Source organism: Rhincodon typus, chromosome 5 (assembly GCF_021869965.1).
Source record: "Rhincodon typus isolate 14 chromosome 5, sRhiTyp1.1, whole genome shotgun sequence".
Taxonomy (NCBI): domain Eukaryota; kingdom Metazoa; phylum Chordata; class Chondrichthyes; order Orectolobiformes; family Rhincodontidae; genus Rhincodon; species Rhincodon typus.
The window spans coordinates 94,423,503-94,437,614 of NC_063336.1; the positions used below are offsets into that span (position 1 = coordinate 94,423,503).

Here is a 14,112-nt window from a genome sequence, read left to right on the forward strand (position 1 = left end):
GGATACAGTGTGTCACACCCATATTCACTGAATATTTTCTGATGGTTCATGGTTACCTTCATTTAAAACCCTCTACTTTTTTTTAAAAATTCATTCGTGAGATGTAGCCATCACTGTAAACACATATGCAAAACTGCCCCGGAGAATATGGTGAGCTGCCTTCCTGAACCCTTACAGTCCTTGGAGTCTAGGTACACCACAGTACTATTAGGAAGACAGGTCGTAGCACTTAGAGATATGATGGCATTGGAGGTAGTCAAGAGAAGATTCATGAGGTCTGTACCAGGAGGGATTGTCTTATGAGGAGAGATTGGTTAGTTTGGGCTTTTAATCTTTGGATCATAGAAGAATGAGCTGATCATATTGAAAAATACAAGATTCTTCAAGGACTTGACAGGGTAGATGCAGGACAGTTCCTTCCATTCATGGAAGAGTCTAGGACCTGAGGGGCATAATCTCAGAATAAAGGGTTGCACATTTAAGATAGACACAAGGAGGAATTTCACTCAGAGGGTTGTCAAGGCTGAGACAGAACATTATTATCAGTAAGAAAATCAAGGATTTAAGGAAAGGGTAGGAAGTCAGATTTGAGGATGATCAGATCAGCCATGAACTCATTCAATGGTGGAACAGACTCGATGGGCTGCATGGCTGACGTCTACTCCCACATCATTATTGTCACTGTCACGTCCCTGCAGGTTCAGAGAGGTTGTAAGTTTGCAACCAACACATCTGGCTCAGACTTCCTTTGGATCTATTCTCGATATTGGCAAAATCAGCCTTGGAACTCATGAACATAATAATAGATGTTAAAATGTTTTGAATTCAGTGTTTTAATTGTGTTATGCAGAAATAGTTTTCTTTATTAACCTCTATTTTTAGCTTATTTCTCATTGTAGTTCTTTGACTATACATTAACCAATGGCTCACATTTGATGTTGGTTCATTCACAAAACAGTGAAAACTGGACTGAATTAAACAGGTTTAAAGCCAAGAAAATCCAAGTGTCACCAACTGATCAATAAAACTGTTGGTGATCAACAATTGAAACCAGAGCCTGTGTAAAACATCCATTATCATCAGGAGAACTGGCAGTGTTACAAAAATTACTACTTACACGTCCAAGATTCAGAAGCCAGTAAAAGCATGGGATACTATACAATATAAAGCATAAATCCACCAGAAATCCTATAAAAGTTAAATCACTTTTATGTCGACAAATGGCTCAGAATCAAGTTACTCTACTCTTGATACACGCAAACAGAAAAGGGCAGGAAAGTAATAGAATTGTTGGATAACATCAATCAGAAAATGACTGAATGGCTAATATGAAAAAATTGGAATTGTATTAACACCACAATGTTGTCTATGGGGTGCCAGCACTGCATTGTCATGTCCAGAGGAGATGACAACGTGATGATAATGTGACAAGACGTGTAATCCAGAGATCCAGGTTAATGCTCCAAGAACATGGATTCAAATCTTACCATGTCAGTTGGTGGGATTTGAAATCAATGAATAAACAAAAACAATCGAGCACATGCATTAACAGTGACCATGAAACTATCACTGATTGTCTAAGACCAATGTGGTTAACTAACATCTTTGAGGGAAGGAAATCTGCCTCCTTATTTAGAGTGGCCTGCATGTGACTCCAGATCTACAGGAATTTAGATGATTCTTCATTGCCTTTTGAAATGGCCTAACAAGCCACTCATTTCAAGACAAATCAGTGACGGGCAACAACGTCTAACTAACATGTTATGCTTACGAAAGATTAAAAAGGAATAAAATCACACTGGTGCTAATACTGCTCCTCTTCTGTGGGAGCTAACTCTAATAGGTATAGATGTTAATTACGTAAATTCTGTTGTTAAAAATAAATTCAATTACAAACCAAAACATTCAATGCTAATACCATAACTGAAAACACCTAGTGTCTTGTGAATTAGAAAGAAAAAAAATTCCATATAGGACTGTGTATATTATCTGCTACCTCCTGGGTGTGACATTGGTGCATGGAGACTGTGTAGAACTTTCCTATTTGCTGTTGAAGTGTTTTGACAAGTAAGATTCTTGACACCCAGTCACCATGGCCTGCAACAACTTTTCTCATGCAATCTCCCATTCTCCACCTCATAAATTATGCAACGGGTGCCCTACTCTTGCAAATGCAGGGCTGGAAGTGCTCACCAGTGTTGCAAAATCCTGTTGTTCATGGTGCTAGTTTAAATCCCAGCTGCATTACTTACACTGTAAGCGAGGAACTAGCCCTCAGACTGTGGTACTGTACCACTAACCGTGAGAAAATGGAGCAAAAAGTGAGTAGAGACAACAAGGTGCAGAGCTGGATGAACACAGCAGGCCAAGTAGCATCATAGGAGCAGAAAGGCTGACGTTTCGGGCCTAGACCCTTCATCAGAAATGGGGGAGGGCAAGGGGGTTCTTAAATAAATAGGGAGAGAGGGGGAGGCGGATAGAAGATGGATAGAGGAGAGGATAGGTGGAGAGGAAACAAACAGGTCAAATAGGCGGGGATGGAGCCAGTAAAAGTGAGTGTAGGTGGGGAGTTAGGGAGGGGATAGGTCAGTCCAGGGAGGACGGGCAGGTCAAGGGGGTGGGATGAGGTTAGTAGGTAGGAAATGGGGGTGCGGCTTGAGGTGGGAGGAAGAACAGGTTAGGGAGGCGGGGACGAGCTGGGCTGGTTTTGGGATGCGGTAGGGGGAGGGGAGATGTTGAAGTTTGTGAAATCCACATTGATACCATTGGGCTGCAGGGTTCCCAAGCGGAATATGAGTTGCTGTTCCTGCAACCTTCGGGTGGCATCGCTTTGGCACTGCAGGAGGCCCAGGATGGACATGTCGTCTGAGGAATGGGAGGGGGAGTTGAAATGGTTCGCGACTGGGAGGTGCAGTTGTTTATTGCGAACCGAGTGTAGGTGTTCTGCAAAGCGGTCCCCGAGCCTCCGCTTGGTTTCCCCGATGTAGAGGAGGCCACAACGGGTACAGCAGATGCAGTATACCACATTGGCAGATGTGCAGGTGAACATCTGCTTGATGTAGAAAGTCTTCTTGGGGCCTGGGATGGGGGTGAGGGAGGAGGTATGGGGGCAGGTGTAGCACTTCCTGCAGTTGCAGGGAAAAGTGCCGGGTGTGGTGGGGCTGGAGGGGTGTGGAGCGGACAAGGGAGTCGCGGAGAGTGTGGTCCCTCCGGAAAGCAGATAAGGGTGGGGAGGGAAAGATATCTTTGGTGGTGGGGTTGGATTGCAGATGGCGGAAGTGTCGGAGGATGATGCGTTGGATCCGGAGGTTGGTGGGGTGGTACGTGAGGACGAGGGGGATTCTTTTTTGGTTGTTATTGTGGGGACGGGGTGTGAGGGATGAGTTGCGGGAAATGTGGGAGGCACGGTTGAGGGTGTTCTCGACCACTTGGGGGGGGGAGGAGGAGTTGCGGTCCTTGAAAAACGAGGACATCTGAGATGTACGGGAGTGGAATGCCTCATCCTGGGAGCAGATGCGGCGGAGGTGAAGGAATTGGCAATAGGGGATGGCATTTTTGCAGGAAGGTGGGTGGGAGGAGGTGTATTCTCGGTAGCTGTGGGAGTCGGTGGGCTTGAAATGGATATCGGTTTCTAGGTGGTTGCCCAAGATGGTGACAGAGAGGGTCCTGCTTTGCAGACAGAGAAGAGCACCAAGGGATGCCATGTCACCTCAGTCAGCCTGGACAGAAATTGCAGGCAGCGCCAATGCTTTGTCAAGTTAAATGGAACAAACTGCCATGCTGAAACATGGTCAATGATGTTCGGTGTTCCACAAGGTTAACTGTCACCATCTTCTCTTTGTTGTTTCACACTCAGTGCTACCCTTTGTTCCAACTCTGCTTTTGCACACTCATCTCACCAAGGCTCTAACTACAATTTTCATTATTACATCATATCCATTCAATAGCTTCCATCCACATCATCCTCCAAATTATTAAACTGTCCCACTCTGTATGCTTCCTATTTACTCACTGGGGACACTTTATCAACTCTCTGGCTTCATCACTGTACACAATTCCTTTCTTTGTCTCCATGCAGGAAAGGTTGCAACTGGGCTGAGGTGGCAGAAACTGGCAGAGTGGGAGCCATCAGGTTCCTTGCCACTTTGAAGGAGGAAATTTCAAATCGGCCAGAGAAGAGCATGGTCACACACATGGGTACCTCAATGCCAAACCAACTCAGGAAACTTCATTGTGCCATACGGTGCTGTTCTCTCAATGCCAACAGTACCAACACACTCTTAATCTACACTAACTTTTATCTTTTTTGCACAATTAAGTACCCTCTCTGTGCAAGCAATGGTGGCATCCAGCAAACTTTGCTCAGAGGAGGCAAGCACTGCTGATGCTCAATTCTACCTCCGAGAATGAAACCACTAAACCCACAAGCTTTGCTGATGCATTGGGAACAAGCTCAAAGGTTTCGCTTGGATGGATACTCCATCTGGATTAGATTGAGCAGCACAAATTGGTAAGCATATCACTGAAATGTCTCCACTGCTTGTGAAGACAGGGCTGCCAAAGACCAAGCATTTACTGCACCCCAAAGAGAAGAGGATCTCATGGTTTCTCAATCAGATTAGCCAGTGGAAGCAAAGCCTGAACTGTCATGTGACCTTTTGACCCCAGCCGTGAAGTCTAGACTTTTGCTACTGACTCTTCTCCCCGAGCACAATGCACAGCACAGGTTGAACCAAATACAAGCAATCTCACCATCTCATGGGACCTTGAGTTCAACTCCCAACTGCGCATTTGCTCCATCAGAAAAATTTGCCCCTGATACCTCTCTCTGTCATGTATAATGGTACATCTGCTGATGATCAACCCATCAACACTGAACATAGGTATTCTACTGCTTTCCTAACTGGCCTCTAAATGTGCGTAAAGACCAGCTCACCAAAAACTCTGTTGTCCATATTCTATCATTTGCTGCCACAGTTTACCCATTACCCCTGACCTCCATTAACTTTCTATCTTTCAAAATCTTAAATTTTAGTAAATCATTACCCTGTTCCAACGCTATTTCTACGAAGCAGAATAGTGTTTTTAATAATAGTATGAAAAGGATATTCTTTTGCCAAACTCAAGATAACAAGAGAATATTGATATCCATCTGTCAAAATGAATTCTAATCATGAATGACTTGCTTTATGAAATACCGGTTTAGTCGACACAAAAAATAAATATTAGTGGAAATTACTTAACGTGATAATACATAACATTACTGCATGTGGAACAAGGTATGTTTGATGTCTTCATCAATGTCTCTTCTCCATTACCATTAGCATTCCTTACGCTCTAGCACTGCTCTATTCCATTTGCTCCTCCATCCTCCACTTTTCAACAGCATAAAGACCATCTCTTTTTCCATTCCCTTCAGTTCTGAAGAAGAGTTGGTCTCAAAATGTTATTTGTTTCTCTGTCCACAGATGCTACTAGACTTGCTGAACATTGTACAGCAATTGGTGTTTTTATTTCAGATCTCCAGCATGAGCAGTGCTTTGTTTTCACTCAAGGTACATTTGATGCTTGGCACTGGGTAAAAAATCAGTCCATTTGACTCTCACTTGAAAAACGCAAAATATCAATTAGACGCAAGGCCAATTTGCTTTCTAGCGTACAAAATCACCACAGTAACATTTGACAAATAATATATTAAAATTCCATCATCAACAAAACAAAAATGTTGCCTCCACTCAATCAACATGGGAAGTATGGCACCATAATAAAACCGAAGGGCAAATTTGGAAACTTAATGATATAAAGAAAATAGAACGGAGTTTAAATTCCAAGAACTATGTAGCCTTCTATTCACTGTCACACAAGTACTTCGATCAGGATTTATTTTGTCATCCTTCATTCAACAAATAACGATATAAATCTCCAATGGAAAATAATGACTCCCACTTATCAATAGAAAGGTAGAACAAAGCCATATTTGCTGGTTTTGTATTCCCTAAGTCTCGCAAATTTATGCAATGTTGTCCATAACATGACCCTCTCACTTAGTTTTTCAGAAAGATTTGAGATTTGACCTGCACTGCAGCAAACTAATAAACTCATTTTTAACACAAATAACAGGGCTTGTAGTGAAGAACGGGTACCAGAATGATAGAAGCCCTGCAATGTGGAAGCAGGCCACTTGGCCCATCGAGTCCACACCAACCCTTCAAAGAGCATCCCACCCAGACCTGGCCCCCTACCCTCACCCCGCAACCCTGCATTTCCCATGGCCAATCTACCTAACCTGCACATCTTTGCACTGTGGGAGGAAACTGGAGTACCTGGAGGAAACCCACCCAGACATAGGAAGAATGCGCAAACTCTAGACAGTCGCCCGAGGATGGAGTCGAAACCAGGTCCCCAGCATTGTGAGAAGCAGTGCTAACTATTGAGCCACTGTACTGCCCCCTCTAATATAGTACTAGACTAGAGTGGACAATAGTGCCAGAAAGCTATTGGCAATGTCAAATGGGCAGACTGAAAATTCAATATCAGGATAAAGAGGTTATAGCCTGGGAAAAAGGCAAGAAAAATTTGAGTTGGTTTCTTAGAACATAGCAATGGTGAACATGTTTCCAAATAAGGAATGTTGAGGAGCTAGAGAGTGAAAGGCAATTTACGCAAGTTGAAAATGGCTAACAAATAGTACATTTCCAGAAAAGGGGATTTAACATTTTAAAGGACAACTTTATTACATTTTTGTATTTTCTGCTTTAATGGCCACTTACAATATTTAAAAAGGTATTGAACAAATATGTGAAAGAGAGGGGCATCAGAGGCTAATTACTGCAGAAAAATTATTAAAAGTATTTAGAGACCAAATAAACAAATAATAATAAAATGCTTAGAAGGTTAGGAACAAAGCAACAGGAATAGGCCATTCAGCCCCTCAAGCCTGTGCCAACATTCATTGAGATCATGGTTGATCTGTGGCTTATCTCCATATAACCTGTATTTGGCCAATATCCCTTATTACCTTTGCTTAACAAAAAATTATCTCAGATTTAAAATTAACAACTGATCCAGCATCCCTGCTGTTTATGGAAGAGTTCCAAGCATCTTTCACCTTCGGGTCTAGAAGTGTTTCCTAACATCTCTCCTCAATTGTCTGGCCCTAATTCTCACACTATGCCACTCAGTTCTAGAATCCTCAACAAGTGGGAATAGTTTATCTACCCTGTCTTTTCCTGTTAATGTCTTGAAGATTTCAATCAATCAGCTTACCTCTTAACCTTCTAAATTCTATTGAAAACAGGCCTAAATTGTGAAACCTCTCCAGGTATGTCCAGGTACCATTCTTGTAAACCCATGCTGTACGCCCTCCAATATCAATATATCCTTCCGAAAAAGTGTGGTGCCCAGATCTCCTCACAGTTCTACAAGTGGGGTCTAACTAGGATTTTATGTAACTGCAGCATAACTCCTGCATCCTTGTATGCCAGTCCTCTAGATATGAAGGCCAGCATTCCAGTAGCCTTCCCGATTATTTTCTGCACCTGTCTGTGATGTTTTAAAGATCTATGCACCTGAATCCTCAAGACTCTTTGGATATCCATTGTATTAACTTCATACCATTTAGAAAGTACCCTTATCTATCCTCATTGATTCCAAATGGGATAACCTCATATTTGCTTACTTTGAACTCTATCTGCCAGAATTCTCCCATTCACTTCATAGAATCTCTAGTGTGGAAACAGATCATTGGCCTCGTGGGTCCACACTGACTCTCCAAGCAGCATCCCACTCAGACTCACCCCTCTACCTTATTCCTGTAACCCTGCATTTCCCATAGCTAATCCACCTAACCTACACATCCCTGGACACTATGGGCAATTTAGCATGGCCAATCCACTTAACCTACACACCGTTGGACTGTGGGAAGAAACCCACAGACACAGGGAGAATGTGCAAACTCCACACAGACAGTTGCCAGAGGCTGGAAATGAACCCAGGTCCCTGGTGCTGTGAGGCAGCAGTGTTAACGACTGAGCCACCATGCCCATCCTTTGGCCACTTGGTCTATCAATAGCTCTTTTTTTCATTTTTATGCTATCATCCACACTATCTACAATGATGCCTAACTGTGTGTCATCAGTACATTTGAATATATGATATTCTATATCTATCTGAATTGTTAATTAATGTGAATAATTGAGGTTAACAGAGAATAGGTCATGAAACACTTGGAGTGATGGAAACCATAAAGAAAGAAAAATGAAGATCTAGTTTATTATTCATTCAAGGTATGTGGGCATATTTGGCTAGGCCAGCATTCATTGCCCCATCTCCATGTTGTTTCCTATCACAACCCTGTTCCTTTTCACTCTTACTACATGAAAACCTTCCCATATGATGGCGTCCTGACCCATATGTGCATCTGCCAGTAGACTTTGACTTCATCCATATAAGCAAGAACAACTTTGTAATCATATCCTTCTGTCCCTGGCCATAGACCAAAGCCATGGTACCATTTTTATTTTGAAAGGGTTATGACTGCCTCATGGATCAAAGCGTCCATGTAACTTTCCTTCATAAACTCCAATATGCTGTTTGGGGCAAACTACTTCTGGTGCCATACTTTGGTTAATGTAATCTAAGTTGAAGTATTCAATCAGCATGGCTATTTTTTGGCACATTTTAAAGTTGTGAATTAATCAAATTTAAGTTACACATAGCTTAATTAGGTATTTGCCTGTAATGCATCTCTGCCGCCCCTTCTTGCGCTGAGACATCTCTCAGCACTTTTTTTTTTGCAATGCAGCACACAGGCAACTCTTTCAATGCTTCACTCTTTTCGTTGCCGCTCTGCATTTGGCCTTACATTTGGTAGATAAAAGCTTTGTAAAGAAGTATGTGCGCATTTAAGGGAAGAAAGCTTAATTTTAACAGCCTTTCCGAATGAATGCAATTTGTGTAAACTCACCGACTCATTATTTAAATCTGGGGTTGTGGACAATTTTGTGGACAGGGTTCACATCCAATTCAATGTTTTTGAAGTCTGGTTTGCTGCTTTCGAATGAATAATGGAAACCTCATGTCCACATATTTAACTTGTGAACATGTACTTAGATTTATCTACTAATGGGAATAATCTATTTTGTCTCTTCATTTGAATGCCTCAGTCTTGACTGATCTACAGCAAACTTTTTATTGGCCGGCATCTACGGGACCAGCAATGTGCCGGTTGATCAAGAGGTCCACATAATTAATGTAAAAACAGAGTAAATAATAGAAATGTGATGCAGGGGATATAAACATTATTATTATTACAACGTAAATTGCTTAAATAATTTTGTAACTTTTCTCTCTCACAAGCCTTTTCACTCTCGCCCTCAGCTGACTACTCGGACATTGCAGAGATCATGATAATACAGCAAACATCCCATATTTCAGGTATATAATTTTGCCAGTTTATCAAGAGTGCCAGTTCATAAGGTGCCGGTAAGTTTGCTGTAGTTTCACCAGATATCACCTTTATGGTATGCCTGTAAATCTGTACTGTCTCTTTCTAATTCCCTCTTTCACATTAAGGAAAAGTATTGGCGTTTAGTTATTTGTTACAGACCTTTTTCTTTGTATCCAGACTATCTCCATGGGAACTTCAAGTTCCAATTTTCTTTCATGATCTTTTTTGCATATCTCCACCCATTTTTGAGGATCTACGCAGGTTCACATCTGATTCTTTGTAGTCACAACCCAGAACTCTAAAGATCATGTAGCCCAAGTAGTATGAGGGGTAAGGACATCATCTTGTCACCACAGAAGGACTTAGAATTGCAGCAGAAGGATCTAATTGTCAAGGTCAAGAAACCAATGTCATTGCTGAAACTAGGAATGAGTTTGTCCTGAGAAATTTTGAAAAGCATTACCTATGATCAATGGAGTATGCTATCATTCCTCTGGGCTAAATTTGAACACAGGTCCAAGAGTTAACAGCACTATGCTGTTTCATTTTTTGTTCTTTTAAAAAGCAAAAAGTCAATGCAATCTCACCTTCTTTACGAGCATATGCCTGGCTCGCTGCAATCACTTCTGGATTATCTGGGTTGTAACGGGTTCCTTCTGGGAAAATCACAAGATATGCCTTAAGAGGAAAAACAAGATTGTTATAATTTGCTCATTTAAAACTATTTTAGGTTGCTTTCACATGCAGTTTTAGAAACATACTGCAAGCATAGTGATCAACTACTGGTTAAACAGTTAACTTTTATTAATCTCACATTTGAAATTATGTAGGAAGTTTGGACCAGGCCCGTACAAGTGAAGTGAATTGACTTGGAGTACCTTCCAACCAAATAAAACAAAGCCGGTTAAGCCTCACTAGTCTAAAAGACTAGTTTTCAAACTTGGATCCCAAGATTTTAAGGTGTCCAGAAAGGGTAACAGAGGGACAGATTCTGCTATCTTTTCCATTTCTTGACTTACCAGCATGTTACTGATTTTACTACACATCAATAAAATACATATTTTCTGCATAATAGTGCCATTTTCCCTTAGAAATAGCTCTCATTTTCAGGAAATACTACATACTTAAGTGATTAATACAGGTTTTTTTTGTTTTGTGGTGTGGTGGGTGGCGTAGACTGTGAGAAGTGCAAGATTTGGGAAGATGGAGCAAGAAAAAGACTGTGCTATATTGAAGATGTCAATGACTGCCAATAAGTACTGAGATTCCAATAGGTTTGTACCTCAAAATGTGACGGACACCTGAAAAAGGCATCAGAGAATGACAAGATATTTAGTTGTTGATATATACCATTCCAGTCAGTGGACTAACTTCAGATCATTTAACATGTGCATGTTTTGCTACCTCCAGATCTAACGGTTCCTCCAAAATCTCAACTTGCTCCATGGAATTCAGTACTAGAACTCAGTATTAACAAAGCAAAAGTATTAACAAAGCATCTCCCTCCACTAATTGCTGTTCTCCAGATAAAATGGGAAATTTACAGAAGCATTGGAATTGGGGGCATGAATCGAACTGTCCATTCCATTGGGATAACCAGAATTAGGAGTTCCAATTAAATATTCACAAAAACCTCTATTTTCATTTTACAATTGCTGGAATACTTAAATAAATGAGAGCCATTTCTTTTTTGTTTCTCAAGTAACCTAGAGTGACAAAAACACCAAGACTTGTGGAAACATCGTCCAGACCTGCACCCCCACCCATAAGCAGGTTGAGATAATCAGTTAGTCGAGATGAGTGTTACTGCGACTTATGCTGCAACCCAATGTGAAATAGCAAACCGTCTCTACACCCTCCACTTCAACAAACCAACCATTTCCCATACTGGTACCACATATTCTGATTGTCAGAGATGCACAATGACCGACTAGAAAAATAAGACCTGTAATATAGCATACATATTATTGAAGCAGTCAGTTCAAGTCTATTGTGTGAAAGAAAGGAAATGCTTTGGACAAAAATCATGATGCAGCTGGGCAACCTCAGAAGGTGATTTTAAACTTTACTTGTGGAAAAATATCAATCCAAGTGCAGCAACCCCATTTTTTGAAAGAACCCTGGGAAAAAGTCATTGGCAGTTACAAAGATGCTGCAAATAGGTTGTCAAGAGACTGCTTTATCCATTTTATGAATAACACTCATGCTGAGCTTACTTCAATAAAAGGAAATATTATACAATGAATGTCAGAATTCTGGTACACATAGCGCTTTCAGCAATAATGTAGCAATTAAAGGTCAATAGAGTAATGGCTTCACAGTGCACTAGTGAGCTACATTTAAACAAAGTATACAATACTTATTTTCAGATGAACCCTCCAGATTAACTTGCAGCAAACTCAGTGGATGATGTGACAACTTTTTTATTCTTCAATGAGGTTCAACTATGTGCAGCATTCATGCTGACAACAGCCAAGACACCTTTTGAAGAAAAACGTGAAAAAAAAACACACATGGGAACAATTTTCAAGTTTCACTCTTGTGATTTAGGACTTCTTTTGAATCCTTAGTCATATTACACCAATTACAACTTTTGGATATACAAAAAGCACAGCAATTGCTGTCAAAATAATGGGAGGCTAATTGCACTCACCATTAATTATGAGCAAATATCACAACAATTGCAGGTAAGGGGAAGATGCATGCACAATGCAGAAATTGAGAAGTTTCTTTGCACAAGTGGCATCTTGCTTGAGCCAGGTGCATTGAATGGCACGATGTATTTGTAACTGCACAACATATATAAAGTAATCTTGCCAGAGAAAAGTAAACCAAGTTATTTCAAGTCTAAGCCCATCTTTAACTATCTAATAAATGTCAATCAATGCCAAACTCCTTGGATTGAAAAGTAACTATTACAACTATGGTATCTCATTCCATCATGTTTTAATTGTTATCAGAGATTTCAAAATTGATTTAAAAGTGGAAAACAGAAAATGCTGGAGAAGCTCAGGATGTCTGGAAGTATCTGTAGAGAGAGAAACAGAGTTAATGTATCAAATCTGATATGACCGCTTCAGAGCGGTTCTGAAGAAGTCATACCGGATTTGGAATAACTCCGTTTTTCTCGCTACTAGTGGTGCTAGACTCAGCTTTCCGAGCAGTTTCTGTTTTTATTTCGAATGTCCAGCACTCTCAGTATTTTACTTTTATTTGGTTACAGAGTCGTTTGTCTTTTTCATTCAGATGATTCTAGCTGCTTTGTAGTTGTTGAACCATTTCCATTTTACACGTTCAATAAACTTGTAGCAATATAGAGATGAAATAGTAAAGGGAAAATCTAGTTAATGGCAATCACTGCTTAATGAGCAGTCACATCTGTTTCTGGACCCTAACTGTATGAACATAAAATAGGAGTACAAGGACACAACATTCACTAAGGACACAGTTGATCTGTTGTGCTTCAAGTTCCAAACGCCCGTCTAAACAGACAGTTTTTAATCATCCCGTTTAACATGAATCTATTCACCTCTGTCTTAAAAATATTCAATTACCTCCACTGTCTTCTGAGGTAATGTTCCAAAGTTATACAACCCTCAGAGGACAAATTGCTTAACATCTCTGCCCTGAAAGAATAACTCCAAATTTTAAAACAGCACTTCTTAATTCTGGACTGACTTTTCCACATCCACCTTGTCAAGAACATTCATGATCTTAAGTAGTTCAAGAAAGTCACTCTTCAAATTTACTCAAAAGCAGTGGTACCAAGCCAGTCTATCAAACCTTCATAAGATATCCTGCTCATTGCAGGTATCAAATTATTGAATCTTTTCTAAACTACTTCCAATGCATTTACATATTTCCTTAAATAAGGAAACCAAAACTTCACAGTATTTGGAGATGCGATCTAAACAATGTCCCGCACAACTGAAGCATAGTATATTTGTATGTTCAGTTCTCATCATAATGCAGAATAGCATCCTGTAAAACTTGATTTTGTATTGCAACGTTTTGTGTCTTATGTACTAGAACCCCAAACCCCACTGCACACTGGAATTCTGCAGCTGTTCTCTGTTTAAGCAGTAATATTCTGCTTTTATTCTTCTTGCCAAGTAAATAATTTGGCATTTTCCCACATCATATTCCATCTTTGCCCACTCACTCGGCTTATTTAAACCTGTCTGCAATTCAAGTCATCTTCACAACATACTTTACTACCCATCTTGTCATCATGTGCAAATTCAGCTATCTTGTTGCCTTTACTCCAAAGTTACTGATGTAAGTTTTAAATAGTTGAGGCCCAGCACAGACTCCTGTGACATTCCATTTGCCCCAACCTGACAATCATAGATCAATTTATACCTATTGTGTGTTTCTGTCAGCCAGCCAATCTTCTGTCAAAACCAGTATGTTACGCCTTCATCATGAGCTTTTATTTTCTACAATAACATGATGTAGCACCTTATCAAATGCTTTTGGGAAATCTAGCGCAAATACATGTATAGACACTGCTTCATCAGTAGCACATATTACTTCTCCAAAGAGCTCCAATGAGTTGGTTAAAACTGACTTCTCTTTGACAAAATCATACCGACTCTTCCCAATTACCTTGAGATTTTCTTAGTGCACAGCTATGACCTCTAATGATCAATTGTAACACATTC

At 40.4% G+C, this 14,112-nt stretch overlaps 1 protein-coding gene across 1 annotated transcript in view; it reads right to left on the bottom strand.

Annotated features, from left to right (window-relative positions):
* Window positions 1-14,112, bottom strand: part of agpat5 (1-acylglycerol-3-phosphate O-acyltransferase 5 (lysophosphatidic acid acyltransferase, epsilon)) — a 96,476-nt gene that overhangs the window by 43,165 nt on the left and 39,199 nt on the right. The window contains exon 5 of the mRNA XM_048596759.1: window positions 10,036-10,126. Within this exon, the coding sequence (XP_048452716.1) occupies window positions 10,036-10,126 (91 nt within the window). The remainder of the gene's footprint in view (window positions 1-10,035; window positions 10,127-14,112) is intronic.